The 21385-nt window shown below is 32.7% G+C and overlaps 4 protein-coding genes across 4 annotated transcripts; all 4 read right to left on the bottom strand.

The window, feature by feature from the left end:
- Window positions 1-1561: 1561 nt before the first annotated feature.
- On the bottom strand, window positions 1562-4028 carry LOC9302970 (pentatricopeptide repeat-containing protein At4g39952, mitochondrial). Its single transcript, XM_021017221.1, has one exon. It carries the CDS (start codon window positions 4021-4023, stop codon window positions 1681-1683), a length of 2343 nt encoding a protein of 780 aa, XP_020872880.1. The 5' UTR covers window positions 4024-4028; the 3' UTR covers window positions 1562-1680.
- A 2125-nt stretch (window positions 4029-6153) lies between these two features.
- Window positions 6154-7244, bottom strand: LOC9302969 (receptor-like serine/threonine-protein kinase SD1-7). The gene is made up of 4 exons (XM_002866851.1): window positions 7163-7244; window positions 6782-7019; window positions 6544-6694; window positions 6154-6444 (listed from the first exon to the last, which is right to left on the bottom strand). Exons 1-4 carry the CDS (start codon window positions 7242-7244, stop codon window positions 6154-6156), a joined length of 762 nt encoding a protein of 253 aa, XP_002866897.1.
- Window positions 7245-10268: 3024 nt separating this feature from the next.
- LOC9302968 (tryptophan N-monooxygenase 1) lies at window positions 10269-12300 on the bottom strand. Its single transcript, XM_021019037.1, has 2 exons — window positions 11211-12300; window positions 10269-11119 (listed from the first exon to the last, which is right to left on the bottom strand). Exons 1-2 carry the CDS (start codon window positions 12201-12203, stop codon window positions 10487-10489), a joined length of 1626 nt encoding a protein of 541 aa, XP_020874696.1. The 5' UTR covers window positions 12204-12300; the 3' UTR covers window positions 10269-10486.
- Window positions 12301-19483: 7183 nt separating this feature from the next.
- On the bottom strand, window positions 19484-21346 carry LOC9302967 (adenylyl-sulfate kinase 2, chloroplastic). The gene is made up of 6 exons (XM_002866849.2): window positions 20934-21346; window positions 20530-20826; window positions 20299-20417; window positions 20124-20208; window positions 19997-20043; window positions 19484-19902 (listed from the first exon to the last, which is right to left on the bottom strand). The coding sequence occupies exons 1-6, from the start codon at window positions 21160-21162 to the stop codon at window positions 19801-19803; spliced, it is 879 nt and encodes a 292-aa protein (XP_002866895.1). The 5' UTR covers window positions 21163-21346; the 3' UTR covers window positions 19484-19800.
- Between the last annotated feature and the right edge of the window lie 39 nt (window positions 21347-21385).

Genomic DNA, 21385 nt, shown 5'->3' with positions numbered 1-21385 from the left:
GTTAAAAAAAAAATATGTAAATCCTTTATTTGCTTTGTTGTTAAATTCTGTCTATTCCAAGTTTTTTGCTATCTTATGAAATAGTAGTCTAAATATTTTAGAATAATACACTTTTAGTTTTTTGTTTTTTGGCAAGGCCTTAGACTTTTGGTTTAGTTTAGCTTGGCTTTAGAGGTCAGTTTTAATTTGAAAGTTTAATTCATTTAACACCAGCCTTATTTTCGACACTACGTTCTCCTCCCGCCAGAGGTTTATCGTTAGTAAATACGTTTTTATGTTCTAAGTTTTGCAAACGAAAAAAACTATAAAATGACTACACTTTGAATTTGAAATCGCGAAGAAATGAAATATCTCATTGTTTTTCTGTTAACTATCACTTTGTATTTTAGGTTAAATGATGCTTGCAATAAAAACGTGGTATATACAAATTAATAAGCTCAAAGTCTATTGCAAATCAAGAGACGATAATTTTGTGGATTTTAAAAGTGTTCCATTCGCAATCAAATTCCATGAAGGTCTGTTTGGATCACAGAATGAGCTATGTCATGTTTTGATATATCTATGTATCATGTATAAAACTTTATATTATATCACACAATCTTGTCCTTTTAGCATATTATAATTGGCAGTTATTAACTTGAAAGCACATCAGCCAAATAACATTTGCATTTGGTTTCATGCCATGGTTGCAACATCTGTTTAAAATTGTGTCTCTATCTTTAAAAAAGTTTCTATCTATTTTAATAGAAAAGTTAATCTAATAAATATTTTGAAGATTGTCTACAGGAATACACTTTCAGGTTTTCCTGGCAAGTCCTTAAGCTTTTTATTTAATTTAGCTAGGTTGTTTACTGGTCAGTTTTAATTTTTTTGGTTTGAATATTTTTTATTGGCCAACCCTTTATTTCGATACGAAACTCTCGCAAGGCCGTAATATTTTTTATTTTATATTTAAAACGCAAAAAAAAATAGACTATAAATAACACTAGATTATTATATGATGATGATGCGCTTAATTAGCTTCATATAATCTTTGATTTAAAAACCAAAAGAGATGAATTATCTCATAATATTTCTGTTAACCATTAGTACTTGTTTTACGTTGAACGAAGCTGATAAGGTTGGTTGCCTAAAGAACTTGGTGCAATTTGAAAACCAAATCGATAAAGGTGTTACTGTCAATCGAGAGACAACAAGCTAGGCGACCACTTTTTGCCTTTTAAAGGTACTCCATTCGTTATAAGATTCCACGAAGCTAAGTTTGGTAAAACAGAATGGACTTGTACCGTGACGCATGGCAAGTTTTCGAAATACTTTAGAGCTTATAAAGGAGTTTTTTTCACTAGATGTGGTGAGAAACGCATTTATATTGCCAAAGGTGATGGCATTTACTTGTCCAAAAATCTAGGTCCGGAGACGTTCAAGTACACTTGGGATGGATAATAATTATAATTCACCTTAATTCTCGTAAAACCAGTTTATGTTTTATGAAGCTGGCTTTTTTTTTGTTCTTGTTGTTGTTGTATTTGGTGAGCAAATTCATCTTCTAATCTATGCATCATTGTATGAATCTCTATATATAAAGATTAGAAGTGTATGGATTAATATTAGGAACTAAGCACATTGAGCTTGTTTCAAACAGATGAATCACAAGAATATCCGTTGTATCAAAGATTATTATTAGACTACACTATGTCCAGCTCTCTTCCCAACTCCGCTTTCCCTCATCATCTCTCGTGCCCTTTCCGCTTGTTCCCACTTACCTGCAGCACTGTACATGTTCGCAAGCATTATATAATACCCATCGTTCTGCGGATCACTAGCAACTGCACGGTCTGCCATTCGAATTCCCATCTCAAACTCCCCATGGGTCATGCATGAGCTCAACAATGTTCCCCATATGACCCCGTCTGGTGAGAATGGCATCGACATGACTGTGGTTTCAGCTTCCTGCAAATTACCAGACCGGGAAAGAAGATCCACAAGACAAGAGTAATGCTTTAAGTTGGGTTTCACATCGTACTGATGCATCTTGAGAAAAAGGTTTTTCCCGTGTTCAACTAAACCAGCGTGCGTGCAAGCTGATAGAAGGGCAAGAAATGTAGGTCCGGTTGGTTTAACATCAGACTCTTCCATTTGATCAAAAAGTGCTATGGCCGATTCAACATGTCCGTGCATTCCATAACCTGAGATCATCACATTCCAACAAACGGCATCCTTCTGACTTGCAGCATCAAACAGTTCTCGTGACTTTTCAAGGTGGCCACATTTTGCGTACATGTCAATCAGAGCAGTTGAAAGAGAAAGATTCATCTCGTGCTCTGTTTCAATGATGTACCGATGAATCATCTGTCCTCTCTCCAGAGAGCCAGTATTGGCGCAAGCCATAAGCAGAGTCACCAAAGTTATTGAGCTGGGTTTGAAATTCTCAGAAACCATTCTATCGAACAACGCAATGGCTTTGTCGGGTTGCTCACAATAAACATAAGACGCAATCATTGCGTTCCACGTGACAATGTTCGTATCTGCTTCACAGAACATCCTCCAAGCAACAGTCAAGTCTCCCATCTTTCCATACAAATCAATGAGGGAATTGACCACTGAGATGGTAAGATCCAAGCTAGTTTTGACAACATAGCAATGCAACGACTTCCCCAGTAGCACCGCTCCTATGTGGGAACAAGAAGATATGACAGAGGCTGCGCTGGCAGAGTCGATTTCAATTCCAAGATTCTGAATCTTTCTAAATAACTCGATACACTTTACGTGAGATTTCATTTTACCATAGCCTTTAAGCATTGTATTCCAAGCTTCTGTGTTTCCTTCTTCGCTTATCTTACAGAAAAGCTTCTCAGCCACAGACAGAAACTCGAATTTGCAGTACATCGATAACAACGAATTGCAAACTGTACTGTCTAAGGAGAAACAGTGTCTTATGACGAACCCGTGAAAGGCTTTACCTTCAGGGACAAGCATCTTCTTACCTAGTTCACTAATCAAACAACTAATGACAATTCCATCTGGCTGCATTCCCTTGTTCTGCATTTCCCAGAACATATCAAAACTTTCCTCCACGTTACCTGATCTCACCAGTGACGCTATAATCGAAGTCCATGAAAACATATCTTGATCCCCAAGTTCACGGAAAGAAAGATAAGCCTCAGCTGGATTCCCAGATTTCGAATACAATGAAAAGATCGAAGACTGGACAACGTTGGAAGAAGCTAAACCATTTTTCACCGCAAAACCATGAAGACATCTTCCTTCTTTCAAAGCTCCCAAATTTGAACAAGCTTGGAATCCGCATTCCAATGTTCTGGGATTCGGCTTATCAACATCAGAACCAACAGTATGCATCTTGCAAAGATAACCCAAAGCTCTCTCGCTCTCTCGGTTCTGCACATGCCCAGATATAATGGCAGTCCAAGCAACAACATCTCTCTCAGGCATTTCGTCGAACACAAGACACGCATCTTGTAAAAACCCACACTTTGAATAGAAATAAACAAAGGAAGCTCCCACTGCAGTGTTTCGTTCAAAACCTCCATGTTTCAACACAAACCCATGAACGAAACTCCCAACATCAAACCACAAAAGCTCCGCACAAGCAGAAACAACCATTGGAGCAGTGAAATGATCAGGGGATTGGCCAGACAAGAGCATTGAGAAGAAGAAACCCAAGGATCGAGCATAATCGCCATTGGAGAAATGTGCTTTGATAATAGAATTCCAAAGAAAGACATCTCTTCGAGTAACCAAATCGAAGACTCTGGAAGACAAATTGGGTTTCCCGTAAGAAGCGTAAGATGAAATTAGCTTCGATGCGACGAAGATATTTTCCGAGTTTCCTCCGGTGATGATAAGAGCGTTGTGTTTACGCAGAGACTCTAAGCTCAAGCTCTGATCGCAGAGAATCACACTAATATGACGATCGACGTAGCTTGAGGAAGAAGAAGATGCGATTGTTCGTAGAGTAACAACAGATTTGGGTTTCAAGAGACGACGACAGGCTCGTCGCAACATTATTAGCATATTGCAATATTTCTATTTCGAATGGGCTTTTTTGTAATTATATAACAAACCAATTTTTTGTTGGTCACGTCTAATAGTAATAGTAATATACTAGGATATGACCCGCGGTACACCGCAGGTTAATTATTTGATTTTTTTTATTCTTTTTATAAACTAATGAATTTGTTGTGTATAATATTTCCTGTTGTATCGCGGATCATATGCGTTGTATCTAAAAAATAAAAATTTTAAGTTGTATTTATTTTGTTTAGTGTTTAAGATTGTATAATTGTATTTTGATTTGTTAATTCTAGGATTTCACCCGTAGTATATTTTCCCATATTAATATCGACCCAAACCCATCCTACCATATAATTCCGTTCTGTTAAATTAAACATCATTTTGTTATTTTTTTAATAACACTTTTTTTTAAAAGACATATAATTCGAATCAATTTAAAAGTTTGCTTTCAAATGGTTTTCATAATATATATATATATATATATATATATATATATATATATTAAAAATTATGTGTTTTTGGACCAACCCGTAAAAATAATTTACAATTGTTATTTTGATTTGTTAATTTTAGGATTTCACCCGTGGTATACTCTCCCGTTTTAGATAATTGTAGAAATTAAGAAAAGATCCGAATGACTCAATTTCGGGTCAGAATAAAAAAAATGACCTAATTAATTACGCAATTTGTTTTTCAAAAATGATAATATAAATTGCACACATACTTTTTTTCTTCATCAACTGAGTAATATATGTCCGTTTAAAAATAATTTGAATCATAACATATGCAAAAAAAACTAAAATTTACTATATGTATATATTATAATAATTCAAAATAATTTAAATATAACATCAAATAAAAGTGAAATGAGAATCATATATTTATGTTTAAATTAATTAGAGAGATTTTAGGAAATTCGCTCAAATTTGTTATATTAGCATTAAATCATCATATTTGATTTCCTTATCTATAAAAATCGTAAAGAATATACCATAAATTAAGAGTTTAGATATAATAATTAGTTGAGAAATATATATATTTTAGATTTTATTAATTAATTTCGTTTTTGAATTTTGCCAAAATTTAAGGAAAGACCCGATTGAAGATTTCCGGATCAAAATCATAAAAAAAAAACGACCCGATTAGAGAGCAAAAATATAATTCAAAAATGTTAAGTAGATATATATTTAGTAATAACTACATATATATACGAAATCAATCATTTAAATTGCTAGGATTTTTTTTGGAAAGTCTCATTATTTGGATCCGAAAGACTTAATTGAGGGTCAAAATCCGGGTCAAAATTTAAAAAAAAAAAAAACAAAACTGACCCAAAAAAGAGCAAATATGTACTTTAGATTGTACACATATTTTTTTCTTTATTGATTGAATAATATATGTCCGTTTTAAAAAATTTGAAACATAGCATATGTAGAAAAAAATATAAAATTTTATTAACTATATATATTTTATAATAATTCAAAATAATATAAATATAAATCAAATAAAAGTGAAATGAGAATCATATATTTTTGTTTAAATTAGGTAGAGAAGTTTTAAGAAATTAGCTCAAATTTGTTATATTAGCATTAAATCATCATATTTGGTTTCCTTATATATAAATATAAGAAAGAATATGCCATAAATAAAGAGTTTAGGTGTAGTAATTAGTTGAGAAAATATATATTTTTAGAATTTATTAATTAATTTCGTTTTTGAATTTTGCCAAAAATAAGGAAAGATCCGATTGAAGATTTTCGGGTCAAAATCACAAAAAAAATCCGACCCGATTGGAAAGAGCAAATTTGTACTTCAAAAATGTTAAGTAGATTTCTATTTCGAATGGTTTTTATTTTATTTTGTTGGTCACGAGAAAACCAAAACAGAGCATTAGAAAAAAAATAAAAAACAGAGCATTAGAATTTTTTTATTAACAAGAAAATCATTCACTCATGCACCAGGGAATAGTTCAACTACAAAGAGAGATATTCAACTATCCATAGAAATTTATTATTTAAGTAATGTTGTGATCGATATATAGCTTCAACGGACTAAGAACAAAGTAGAAAGTACGTAATTAAGAAGTGAATCATACATCTTTTTAAGGCAGATAAATTACCATTAGCGACCCTCAATTAACAAGGTCATTTCTGGAACTGTTCCAGATTCGCTCTCTTGTTGCCCTCTGGAAGAAGACCCATTTTCCACTGGCGATTTGGGCTGAGATATTGCCTCTGTTTCCCTTCCGAGCATCAAACCCACCGACGACATCGTTGGCCTGTCCTCTGGTAGTTCTTGAACACACATCAAGCCGATCTGTACGCATCGCAATATTTGCTGCGATGAGGATGAGTCTTTGATTGTGTGATCAACGATCTCTAGGCCGTTACCTTGGCTCCAATGATTCCACATCTGCCATATCAAAAGCTTGTATAAGTGTTTTTGTCAATCTCGAGAAAGAAAGAAAGAAAGAAAGAAAGAAAATCATATATAAAAAGTTGACAAACTTACGTAGCTGAGAAGAGGGCTTCCGTCGTTGAGATGAAGGAAATCTATATTCCTCTTGCCACTGATTATCTCAAGAAGCATTATTCCGAAGCTGAAAACATCTGATTTTACTGATAATACCCCGTCGCTCCTGTATTCAGGTGCTATGTAACCGCTGCTTGACAAATGATTAATATAAAAATCTTTTAATTTGTGTTTCTCGAATACAAGGAGGATACTGTTGCTAGGTATCATTTCTCACAATGTTCCAGTCACGGTCGTCACATGAGCTTCAGTCTCATCCCCTCCAAGGATCCTTGCCATCCCGAAGTCCGAGATCTTTGGGACCATATCTTTGTCGACCAAAATGTTGCTCGGCTTCAGATCTAAATGAATGATCCTAAACCGAGAATCTTGATGAAGATATACAAGGCCTCGAACAATACCTTTTGCAATGTCGAATCTCGTGTCCCAGTTTAGAACAGAGCCTCGGGTTGAATCTGCTAAAGAATCATGTCAACAACTTATATATTTCAACAACAATCAACTCGACTCGACAATATAGCTTAGGGAAAGGCACTATCCGCTTTCACCATTCAACACATATTTGAAAGCGTTCAATCTGTTTGATCCGCACTTGTACCGTCAGATCTGCTTGATCCGCTTTTGTTCTGCTTGAAACGCTGGATCTGCTCGATCCGCTCCGCCAGATACGCTTTCTCCATTCGGAGCCATTATGTCAAAAAGTTTGCCGTGGTGAAGGTTATCATTATGGAAAATGTCTTGGACAAGTTCCAACAACAAAGATTTGCGCGTGCACCATTTGCAAATCTGTGTTTCCACCTTAAATTTAAATGCTCTTTAAAATTATTGAATAACTAATCTATATTATTAATTGGGAATCACTACATATTAAACAACCTTATAAAGGGTAAAATATTACAAAAGATGCCATTGATTTATAGTGTTTTTAAATAACTTCATTAAGGGTATAATAGTAATCACAAAATTAATATATTTAAATACAAAATAGTTAAATTCTTTAAAATAATTATTAATTTCCAAAAAAATAAACTAATTTTCTCTCTCTTATTAATTATGGACGAAAATTTGAAATTAATTTTTAAAAAATTTTTAACCAATGAGAATTGAAAAACTAAGATTTGATATCCAACTAAAATTTTATATAAACCAATCCTAATAGACTATTCTATATCAAAAAAAAGAAATTAGTATCATTTTAATTCAAAATACTATGCCTTAAAAGATTTATCAATGGAGGATTTTAATATTGAATTTGAAATTTCATAAGAAAATCAAATACAAATTTAAAGATTTAGTTTTGTTATAATATTTTCATAAATTTTGAAATATAAAACAAAATTTTATTTCACAATTTCTGAAAAACGATATTAGATATTAACAAATATTTATATTTACTATGAAATAAACTCAAATAATAATAAATTTAAAATAAGTTTCATCATGGCCTTCGTTTAGAGCAAGTTTCGGAAATATCTAAACAATACATTGTACATATTAATTTCCAAATTATTTTGCGTTTTTTTTTCAACCGAATCTTCCTTAAATAAATCCCTAAAATATTGCACGAAATAATGTAAACTAAATATATATTTTGTATTCAAAATAAATTATGCAGCAATAGCATATCCCTTTTAGAGATGTATCTCAAATTTTTATTTTTAGTCCAAAAATCAAATTAATTATGATTAAACAATGAAAAGAATAATATACATAATTTAGCTAAGGAAAGAAACATTAATAAAAATTTTAAAATATATTTGTTATTTTAACAACATATATATTAATCTGCAAAACTCACAGTATGTATTGTATGTTATTTAAAGGTAAGCAAACAAGAATTTGGTTTATGAATTTAATGGAATAAAATGAAAATAGGAATTACGAGACGGGACGAGATGAGAACATAAATTAAAAATTAAACTAAATATCCAACTGGTATGTGTTCGGCTTATGAGCACTATCTAAAATAAATTTGTTTACACACATAATTCTGTACGTACGTTTTCATTTACACATATTCTATTTATGCCGGATACGGGACCGTCATATATTTATTTCACGTATACGAGACGGGTTATGGAACGAAGAATTTATGACAGATACATGACGGGATAGGTTTCCCGTTCCAATATAGTTATGCCTAGCTAATATACATGAAATAACCAAACTAAAACCGAATCCATATCCTATATAACACATGTAATCAAACTGTTAGAAATGTTTTGATTAGTTTAGAAAATAAAAACCGTAACATCATTTAACTTTTGCAACTAAATTATATCTTAATTATTTCTTAAATATAATTTCACACGTATGTGTAGGTCCGAATCTTAAAATATAACTATGAACTAACGCAACTGAATTTCGTTCATTACTCTAACTATATAATATTTATACTATTATGAAGTTCACTAACACAACAAAATATTTTATATTTTTAAAATCTATATAAAAATTTATATATATAAAGATATCTCTGCACATACGTGTGAATTCAGATCTAATACACTAAAATATATAGGGAAAAATGTCATTAAAATCCCCAACTTATTCAAAACGTTGATTTAAATCCTCAACTCACAACGAAACGAAATAAATATCAAACTTATGTTGACTTTCCAAATAAATATTAAACTTATGTTGACTTTCCAAATAAACACCAAACTTTCATTGACTTGGCCATATTAGGCATGACGTTAAGTGAGTTAACAAACAATGTTAACACCTGTTAGTGTTGATCAAAATACTAACAAGTATTCCTTCTAAACACAAAACGACGTTGTTTTGTCATAACTGTTCAATAAAATCCCGAGTTTCAAATCATACTCTATTTAGGGTTAGGGATTTTGCTCGATTTGGGGATCTAAGATTGACTTTAGGGATTTAATTCAATCGTTACGACAAAACAACGTCGTTTTGTTGTTATATGAAACAATGTCGCTATCAATTAACACATATGTTAACAGAAAATTACCTCCGTTAACGAGATCTATTAACCCACTTAACGTTGTACCTAATATGGCTAGGTCAACGGAAATTTGATATTTATTTGGAAAGTCAACATAAGTTTGATATTTATTTGGAAAGTCAACATAAGTTTGATATTTATTTCGTTTTGTTATGAGTTGAGGATTTATTAACCCACTTAACGTCGTACCTAATATGGTCAGGTCAACGGAAGTTTGATATTTATTTGGAAAGTCAATGAAAGTTTGGTGTTTATTTGGAAAGTCAACATAAGTTAATATTTATTTGGAAAGTCAACATAAGTTTGATATTTATTTCGTTTCGTCATGAGTTGAGGATTTAAATCAACGTTTTGAATAAGTTGGGGATTTTAACGACATTTCATAGAAACAACAAATAATCTATATTGAATTAAAATTTGTTAGAAAGTTTTTTAAAATATGAAACCCCGCACGTATGTGCGGGTCATGATCTAGTAATATTTTATTATTGAATAAATGATGAGATAATCACAACGCTGATTACTCATCACTGTTTGTTGGGTCTATGGTTAACATTTTTCTTCCCATATATATGATTTAACTATTAATATCATACTAGTTATATTATTGTGCATTTTGTTAGATGATTTTACATAATAAATAAACAAAACCAAACATATATTTAGAAAAATAGTAACGGAAACCAAATTAACAACGAAACAAAACCAATCTTTCTATATATTACACGCAGATTTGTTAATTAGATCATATTTTTATTTAAATAGAATAAAAGTTTTTATTGAAAACAACAAAAGAAGAGGTAAAGAGACACAATTCAAGTGTCCCCAAAAGAACCAAGACCAACACACAAGTTTGTTCACAAATTGACCAATTATCTTTTGGTAACCGGAATTGACCAAACTTGGTTGGCGATTATAGAAAATTTCATAAAATATATACGACGTCGTCTCATCTCACTTCACCGTCGGGTAGAGATGCTCCGGCAATCTCAGCTCACCGACCATAACCAACGGTTTAGCGAGAAACATATCGTGACTAGACTCCATCAGCTCGACACGTGTCTCATTCTCCGGTAGCTTCCAAGTGAAACCTTGAAGAAGTCTCGCGAGCATCATCGTGGTCAACGCCGTTCCTAGCGCCGGAGCAGCACAACCTCTTTTTCCGGTACTAAACGAGATAAACCGAAGATCGTTCTCGGTCAAAGTGACTTCGGAGCATTCGTTGAGATGTCTCTCCGGTTTAAAGCTAAGTGGGTCGGCCCAAACTTTCGGGTTACGGCCCAGCCCATATCGGCTAAGAAGGACTTGACTTCCTTTAGGGATGTGATATCCGGCGACGGTTGTGTCAGAGAGTGCCACGTGTGGGAGGTTAAAGGCGGCGACGGGATGGAGACGGAAAGCTTCACGGAGGATAGCTTTGACGTAGTTTAGTTTTGGGATGTCGGATTCTTGAACGAGTCTTTCTTTTCCGACGACTCTGTCGATTTCTTCCATTGCTTTACGGAGAATCTCCGGTTTGTTCACCATCTCCGCCATGGCCCATTCGACGGCGTTTGATGGATTATCTGGCGCCGCCATCACAAGCTCCTATTGATCATAAACATACCAGTTTTTATTAATTTCGGATCTTTTTGTATATATTTGTTTTCATATATAAAAATGTTCTTTTGATAAATACCTTAATGGTGGGTTTGATTTCATCGGCGGTAAGCAATGGGTTGCCTTGTTCGTCCTTGATAGAGATGAAAATATCAAGAAAATCTTCGATTTGAGTTCTCTTTCCTTCTCTCCACATCTTGATCCTCTCGTCGATGATTGGGTCATGATACTTATCCATAATAGCACTCGATTCTCTCATAATCTTCTCGTGACCGTTAAGATCAAGTCCAGTGAGCATCGGTAGATAATCAGAGATACAAAAAGCAAACGTAAACCCTAATGCTTCAAACATAGCTTCCATGTGCTCTACATCTTCTACGGTCGGTCCACCGTCAGGTGCAGTGTTCTTAGAGAACGTTCTTGTCCCGAACATAAGCTTCTTGATTGCATTTCCACAGTAATGCCTAGTCATGAACCGGAAATCTACAGAGCCCGAGTTCTTAACCATGTTGTATACCCAAGCGGTTAAATGATCGTTTTCTTCTGATCTCTTCTGGTGGAGCCACCTGTGTCTCGCTGGACAAACGAGTTCCGTCATCACAACTTTCCTCATTTTCTTGAATTGGTCACCAAAGGGAGTGATCACGCAGGTTTTGTAGCCGTTAGAGAGGATCTTCTGAGCGTAAGTTAAAGGCCTCGAGGCGAAGAGAGCGTCTTGTTGCTTGAGCATCTCACGTGCTATCTTAGGGCACGTGACGGTGATCACGTGAGTGTTTCCTAACCTCACGCAGGCTATCTCAGTATTGAGCTGCTTCATGATGCTGTGGAGCCACCGGAAAACGGGACGGCTCTTTAGCATCGTCGGAATCATTCCGATGATCGGCCATCCTGTGGGACCCGGAGGGAGAGTCAGTTTCTTTTTGTTGGGATCTGTCATCAGTTTCTTGAGTAGCATCACTAAGGTTATAGCCACAAAGGCTTGAAGTGTTGAGAGGAGATACAAGGTGCTAAACGACGATGTTTCGGTTGCAGTGGTAGTGAGATCCGAAGAGTTTGAGGTAAAAGTGTTCATGTTTGTGTATAAGGAAGAAATAGAGAGAGAGAAGAAGAGGATTCAAAGTTTTTGTTGTGTTTCTTGTTTTCTCTGCATGGGTAAAGAGAGAGGTTCACCTTCCTATTTATATATAATTTTACTAGTCGTTAGTTTGTGCGAAATGACCATAGTACCCTTATGCGTTGGAAGGACTTACGAAGGAGTCAGGAAAACGTGAGAGGGTCCATCTCGAGTACCACCACCATTGTTGAACATTATTACACGATTATTCCTAACGTTCAAAATATCTATATTCTTAGAGATATCATTGTTTATTAATTTCTATTTAAATATTTTAAAAAGTTTTGTTGGTGACCTGCCAAATTCCTCGTGTTATATATGCACTTAAAAACCATGTCCAGCCGAACAACATTTAGAGTCTCAAAAGCTATATATTATTTCACTCTTAATATTATTTGAGGAGTTCTGGAGTCTATACTGATGTTATTATGAAAGTTAACATTCATATTTGCTGAGAAAACGAACATACAAATTTAAGGAAATATGCAAAATAGTGGTGAAATTTGTTTTTCCTATCCTAAAAAAAATGTGTTTAATCTTGTTTTAGTTAAACTTACTGTCTACTATATTGATCTAATATTTCCATTATATTACATAAAAAAAATATATTAACATTTTATGTCTAGTTTGTCGTCGGAGTGACAAAATCATTTGGGATAAACAAAGCCGGCCGCCTAAAAGTGTTTTAGGAAATTAACGTCGAGTACATTACCAAAAACTTAAAAAAATTAAACAATGATTTTTCTTTACGTAAACCTATTTTTAACAATTCAGAATCGATTATTTACACATAAACAGAATTATACTGTGACTAAAATTTACGAACTTATCGTCTGATCCTAGAAATGGTGATCTTCATTTATTAATTAATGTTATCTGTTAGTCATGTAAATTTCACATGTCAAAATCCGATTAATTCTTAGATATTTTTGTAAACCGAAACAAGATGTCATGATTAAAATAAAATAAAAGATTTCATGTTTTTCTTTTTCATAGAAATGATTTGCATCGTTCTATCTTAAAGCATGCATGATTTATTATCAAAAAGAAAAAATACATGCATGATTTAAAAGATTGTTCTGTAACGTATATATTGAAAGTGTAAAAATTGATTCTTTTCCCAACTATTTAAAAAGGACGAATAATTAATCGCCAAATATAATAAAATAAAATAGCCATTATCTAGGGAATTTTTTTTTTTGGGCAAAATCTAGGGAATTGTTTTGGCCTTTTGGGTAGAGTTCACCTGCCAAAAACCCTCGTGGAAATTGAAACTGATGTGGGAAGAGTCAAAGTTACTTACTACTTATATAGTTAGTCAATACTCAAGATAATCCGTGGCTTGAGTTTCCATGTTACGACGCCGTTTAAGCTCGGGTGTTGCCGATGTGACCAAGACTAAGTCTTCAGTCAATTCTTCCTTTTTCCTAAATTAAGGCAAATAAAATAGGTTTCTCTGATGTCGATCAAAAAGGAAGTAACCCGTAATTTACTTTACACATGCAAAAAATGATGGAGATTTATTTTGTATTTACAGAATTACAGTACAAAAGGTATTTTCTTGTCGTTTGATGATGAGGTCAAAATATATTATACAATGTTTTTCCGTCCATGAAACAATGTTTATTTTCATATTTTGTATAGAGATCGGTCTCTAGACGCAAAAATTAAAATCTCAAGGTGGTATAAGATCAGTTAACATGCACATACATATGTTTTGATAGATCGCTAGCTAATGCACCCAATATAAATCATATGCTCTTTAAGAAAATTTCCAACTCTTATACTGTCTTACATACACATGTACATACATATTGTACCCGAATTTGAGCATAATGTTTTTTACCATGTTATGGATCTGTTTCTTTATATATGATTTTATAAGAAGATTTATACCCCAATTTTATCACAAGATATTTCTTAGGTTTCCTTTAAGTTTTTACAATTTTTTTATAAATCAGTTATACGAAAGGTTTTTTTTTTTAAATAAGGGACGATATATAGTAACTTTTTTTTTGGTATTTTGAGTTATTCTTCTTTTTTATTTTATATATCCCTTTGTTTTTACATAATTTAATAGAAATGGTGGAATAAATGATTATCATAAACTTTTTTTGTGAAAAGGAAACCTAGGGTTTAAAACAATATAATAGGGGATGGTTTGTAATACTTTTCAATATATAGTAACTAAAGCAATAACAACTTTACTCAAGTTAGTAACTTTATATTCCTTTAAGGTCTTTTGGTAACCATACCAACCTACCTAAGTTTTCAAGACAGTACACATGGTCTATAATATTACTAGGCATCTGCGTCTTTTATAGGTTCTCGTAAACAATAGGAGTAATATAATTGAGAAATCTCCAAGTACGTAGTTAATCGCTATATGACACGTAAAACCCTAAAACTATCACTACTATTTTAGGAAATAGGATTGTTAATGAGTAATGACAATTAGTGGAACACGTAATATTTAGATATTATATATCAGGAGCATGAAAAAATGAATTTCTGTTGGACCCGTTATCATGCATTTGAAGATGTTGAAGTCATCAATTTAAAGTTTTTAGCAAGACCAGTTCAATGAAATTCAACAATATTGTAGGTCATGTTCAATATATTGAATCTATGATATCATATTGTATTAACAATAATATTTCCTAAAATTACAAACATTTTGGTATTATAACAGGTCCGAGTTTTAGTCAAGTTCGGCACTCAAAGCTAAATTATTGACTATTCTGATTATTTATACTATGAATCATATTATGGAAAAGATTTAAATACTCTTGAGTCTCGAGCAAGGCCATGCCACTTGACGAATCTTTTGTTGTTTTCTACGACTTTGAAGTCTAACTTCATTTGGAATTTTTATCAAAGAAAAAAAACTTCAAGAGCAAATTGGTGTACATGCAAATACTTAAGATCCAAGCTCGAGTTTTTTTGGGATTGCTTTAATTAATTCTACAATATAATTCCTTTTGGATTACTTCGATTCTAAATTTTGATCCAATACTTTTTCCTGAATTTTGGAAGTCTTACCAAAAAATAACCCGGAGAGCATACTGTCACCATATATACCCACTTTGACGAATAAAGCTAATTAAATTATCAGTTTTTTTTTTTATTATTTTCTTATATCTACTATACATTTTTGCAACACTTTTTGGGGTTCCTAATCGGGTCAAATTTTGTTTAATTTTGACCCGGAAATCTTCAATCGGATCTTTCCTTATTTTTGACAAAATTAAAAAACGAAAATTAATCAATAAAATCTAAAAAATATATATTTTCTCAACTAATTACTATACCTAAACTCTTTATTTATGGCATATTCTCTACAATTTTTATAGATATAGAAATCAAATATGATTATTTAATGCTAATATAACAAATTTGAACTAATTTCCTAAAACCTCTCTACCTAATTAAAACATAAATATATGATTCTCATTTCACTTTTATATGATCTTATATTTATATTATTTTGAACTATTATAAAATATATATACTTAATAAAAAAATTCGATTTTTTTTCTGCATATGCTATAATTCAAATTTTTTTAAACGGACATATATTACTCAATCGATGAAGAAAAAAGTATGTGTACAATCTATATTAACATTTTTGAAAAACAAATTTGCGCGTTTCATCAGGTCGTATATTTTTTTTACTCTGACCCGGAATTGAGCCATTCAGATATTTTCTTAAGTTCTAAAATTTACTAAAACGGGACAATATACCACGGTGAAATCTTAAAATTAACAAATCGAAATACAATTATTTAGTATTTTAATATACATTTTTAAAATATTTTTACGGGTTGGTCTAAAACACACACTAATTTGAAAAAATATCTATATATACATTTTTGGATCACAATTAGCAAATAAATCCTGAAGTTGAGAAGTATTTACAATGACATGCCACTAGCATTAATTATTTAGATTTGTTTTATTTAAGTAAAGATTTTTAATTGAAATTCATTTCTCATATATTTAGCAAAAGTCTCTACAAAATCTTTCTTTATCTATTTAAGTAAAGATTCTGAAATTAAATATGTTCTCAACAATTTACCAAAAATCTCTACACAATCTTTTTAAAAATCTCGACTTAGTTAACTTCTGATTTTTATCTGCAAAAAAAAAATTAATTGTAACAGTTCTCAGAATTTGCAATAAATAATAAATCTAGATGACAAAAAAAAAGTGATGTAAAAATCGGGAATGTTGATACTACAATTTCTTCTACTTCTTTTTTTCATATAATGAAAATTATTTTTTAGGGATATTTTTAGGCCTGGGCAAAATACCCGGAACCGAATACCCGAACCAAAAAACCCGAACAATACCCGAACCGAACCCGAACCCGATTTTTAAAAATACCCGAATGGGTCCTAACTCCTACCCGAAAAAAACCCGAACCGAACCCGAACCGAATCCAATACCCGAATGTACTCGAATACAAATATACACCTAAAAATATTAGTTATTTTTATTTTTATAATACCCGAAATACCTAAAATTACAATCATAAAACCGAATATATTAGGTATTTTAGATATTTTTGGTTATATTTGGGTAAAGAGTAACCAATGTATTTTCGAGAAATCGGGTATTTCGGTTAGATTTGGGTATATATGAGTTAAAAACCCAAACCCGACCCGAACCCGAAAATATTCCAGGTATTTTTGGTTATTTTCGGGTATTTTGCTTTTTTATTAAAATACCCGAACCGACCCGAACCCGAACCGAACCCGAACCGAATTTTTAGAATACCCGAATGTGTCTTGACCCCCTACCCGAATAGACCCGATACCCGAAAAAAAAGAACCGAACCCGAATGGGTACCCGAATGCCCAAGCCTAGATATTTTCTTAAAACCTCTAAACAAAACAAAGGGTTTCAAAAGATAGCTTCTCTTTTGGCGGGTGGATCCGCAAACTCGCAACTCTCTACGGGCTTATCCGCATGAACCTGCAACCCGTAGTGGATAAAAATATTATTCAAAAAAAAATAACAAATGATGTTTAATTTTACGGGACGGGGTTATATGGTGCAACAGGTTTAGATCAATATTAATATTAAACAATATACTATGGATGAAATCCTAGAATTAAAAATCAAAATTTAATTATAAAATCAGAAACACTAAACAAAATAAACAATATTAACAAAACAAATACAACTTAAAATTTTGCAAAATAATTTTTTAGTTATAAAAAAATTGACCCGCGGTGTACCGCGGGGTAAAATCTAGATTTGGAAGTTAAAGGAGAATTTTTTTTAAAAAAAAATAATAGCTCCGCGGTGTACCGCAAGAAAAATCTTTCTCCTAAACTGAGGCAAGAAGAAGAAGAAAGCGAAATGTCGTTTAAGTGTATATATAGATATACCATTTAAACCTTAAACACAATTAATATACTCAAAATTATTAATATAGATATATGGATGATACATTTATAAAATAGGTCGAAATATTTTATTATACTCTCTATTAATAAACAAAACTAATTATATTTAGATTTTTTTAAAAAAATTATAGCCCCGCGGTGTACCGCGGGTTCAAATCTAGTATATATATATTATAGAAACTATTTGAAAGCAAACTTTTAAATTGACTCGAATTATATGTCTTTTAAATAAAAGTGTTATTAAAAGAAATAACAAAATGATGTTTAATTTTACGGGACATGATTATATGGTGGGACGGGTCGGATTTGGATTGATATTAATACGGGATAATATATCACGGGTGAAATCCTGGGATTAACAAATCAAAATACAATTATACAATTTTAAACACTAAACAAAAAAATACAACTTAAAATTTTCATTTTTAGTTACAACGCATGTGACTCGAAATGTCCAACAAAAAATATTATATACAATAAATTCATCAGTTTATAAAAAAACAAAAAAATCAAATAATTAACCCGCGGTGTACCGCGGGTAACAATCTAGTAAATGTACATAATTTTATCATAGTGGTGGGAAAAAAGGTAATCAATCATTTTTTTGTTTTAAAAAAGGTAATCTATCATGCACGTGGATTATTTTTGCCATGTCTCTGCCAAGTGCCAACCAATGTAGTTATTTTTGTGTATATACATGGACTAAATAAAAAACGTGCACCATCCGCCAAATCTCACCTGTCAAATTTCACAAGTTGCATCATACTTTTTGTTCTTAATTTTTTTATTATATATTTGATTAAAAGTTCTGGTAGATCGGTTCATATATGATTGCTTGTATAGTTGTATTGTATAATTATATTAATAAACCTATCAACCATTTTAACAAAAAAAAAAAAATACAGTATATTTTGCATCAACAAAAAATAAAAAGTTTATTAACAACCAAAATATATATAGCTGAGCACAGAGCACCCCCTCTCTGCAGTTTCAGATGAGCACTATGGTTTCAAGTATCAATCGCGCGAGTAAGTAAGAACAACATTATTGGGAGGTACTTAGTTTTGGTTCTTAGTAAATTTTTTGGTTCTTAGCCCAATTTTTGACTCTTAGCTAAGAGTCATTCTTTAGCAAAATCATCAATTACACCTTTAATTTTAATCTTTTTTGAGCTACGAACCAAGTTAAGAACCTCCCAATAAGGATGGTCTGAATGCTTTTGAATTTTGGATGTTCTCTTCACAATTTTATGAGATGGTTTCTGAGTTTTTGCCGGGTGCTAGGGCTTTTCAGTTATGGGCGGGCTTAATCAGAGCATCTCCATCAATAGTGTCTCATTGAAACACTCTTTTAAAAAAAATATAAAAAATGAAAAAGTAAGAAAGAGAAAAAATGAGAAACTCTGAGAAACCCAATAAACCACTTGTTTTTCATCTATTGGTTTAATTTTATATTTATGATTAAAAATAATTATATAACTGAAATTTATTAAAATATTAATATTTTTTTTGTTTGAAAAACTCAAAGAGTGTCTTGGAGATGGTCTTATGATTCATTTTATGTGTTGGACTTTTGAAACCAAAAAAAAAAAAAATCATGAATAGTTTACGTTTTCTATTGATCATTCTTCACTGAACGAGGACTTATAATTTGCACACTAGGTGATCTAATAGATTTCGCGAGTGAAGTAATTAAACTGTACGTGTTTACCAAAAGAAAAGAGTAATTATTTGTATCTATGAAATATAAAGTAAGAATATGAATTCAGAATTACAGTATTAATCATGAACTAATTAAGCTTGTTTGTGGATCAACGAGTTCATGAGTCCAAATCACATAATTTAATTAGGAGGTACCGGTTAAGACAAATACAACGAAATCCACTTTATTAATACACATTATCAACACAGTCTGATATCTTTGGAACAAAAACTCTTTATAAACTAACTAAATGATAATTAGAACAAATAAAAATATATTCCCTTTCTTTTGGCTTCCGAGTTTAACACAATTCAACAACAGGTGATAGTGTGACGAAGCGAGACGACATATGAGGTCTCAAGCTTCTGGTCGAACCAGGGAGAACAATCCTTTAGCCATAATTAGAATCGACAAATTGGGTTGATTTTTCCGACTTTGACTTAGCCCTCAAGGTAACCTTTGTTTTGCAGGTAAGAGATAATGTTCTCAGCCATCTGACGTGGCGAACATGAATCGTCGTCTCCTGTGTATTTCAGCACTACCTGTAAGAAATTACATAGATACATCAATACTTTAATAGTACAGATTTACTTTCCAAAATCTGATCAGTTACATTATTGAATAAACGTGACGAACCTCGCAATTCACTGGTGCCTCGTAAGGGTCGTCGATTCCAGTGAAGCCTGGATAAATTCAAGAAAACTCAACAATTAGGTCAAAAAGTCAAAGTCAACTTTTCTACAAGTGTGTTTTTTTTGCATACCTTTGATTTTGCCGGCACGTGCAAGCTTGTACAACCCCTTTGGATCTCTTGACTCGCACACATGAAGAGGAACGTCCATGAAGACCTAAAACAAAGCAAGTTTTCGTAATATAATCACTATATACTAATGTATCTTCTATAACAAGCAAATTCATAGTAAAACGTTATAGCGTACCTCGACGAAATCGCCCTCAGGTAACAAGGACCGGCACGCGTCTCTGTCTCTCCGGTACGGAGAAATCAAACTTGCTATACAAATGACTCCAACGTCAGCAAACAACTTAGCCACCTCACCTGATGATATCAAATTAGAGATCAATCATTAACACATCATTATAACACGTTGATGATATACATATAGCGGAATCGTTTTTTATATCAAAATGTTAAATGTATTGGTTGGTACCAATTCTTCTAATGTTTTCGGTGCGGTCCTCTGTTTTGAAAGTGAGGTCACGGTTAAGGCCGTGACGGACATTGTCGCCGTCCAGTGTGTAAGTAAGTTTGCCTCTTTCAAACAATGCTTTACTTAGTGCACAAGCAACAGTGCTTTTCCCTGAACCACTGAGACCAGTGATCCAAACGACACAACCCTTTTGTTGAAGAAGTTGTTGTCTGTCGCATCTGCAGATTGAACTCTCGTGCCACACGATGTTCTCTGCTCTCTCTTTTCCGTTTATTCTTCCCTCTTTCAGAATCGTTTCTGCCAAAACACAAAGTTAAAAAGATCAGAAAAAGACAATCTGTGGAGATGCTTAAACCTGAATTGTTTTTTTTGGAATGTGTTCGAAACAGAGAGAGATTGAGAACCTGAAAGGGCGGGAAAATCAGCGGTGAGGGAAGCTTGAACAGAGACGTTAACGGCGGATACTGGATGAAAAGAAGCAGAATTCGCTACTAATTTTCGGTCCGCCGCAATAGACGACGCAGGCAGCTTGAGGAAACCGTCACTTGGAGGTTTTCGGTGAGAATCGCCGCCGAGACCTGGAGTAGAACAGAAAACTGACGGTCGCGATGCTCTGATAGCTAATCCTTCCATTGAATCTGACGGCCAAGAACGGTGTGTGGGTTTATAGTTTTATGATACAAAATAAATGATTATGTATAAGAAAGATGGATTATATTGAAATTATATAGAGAAGACTTAAAGAGTTAAGAGGAAGAAAGCAGGTGAGAAGGAGAGTAATGGTACTACTACCAACAATATAATTTCTCCACAAAAAACACATGACCATATTCCAACATCAATTCAATAGTCCTAT

Source organism: Arabidopsis lyrata, assembly GCF_000004255.2.
Source record: "Arabidopsis lyrata subsp. lyrata unplaced genomic scaffold ARALYscaffold_7, whole genome shotgun sequence".
Taxonomy (NCBI): domain Eukaryota; kingdom Viridiplantae; phylum Streptophyta; class Magnoliopsida; order Brassicales; family Brassicaceae; genus Arabidopsis; species Arabidopsis lyrata.
This window is presented reverse-complemented; position numbering and strand designations above follow the sequence as displayed.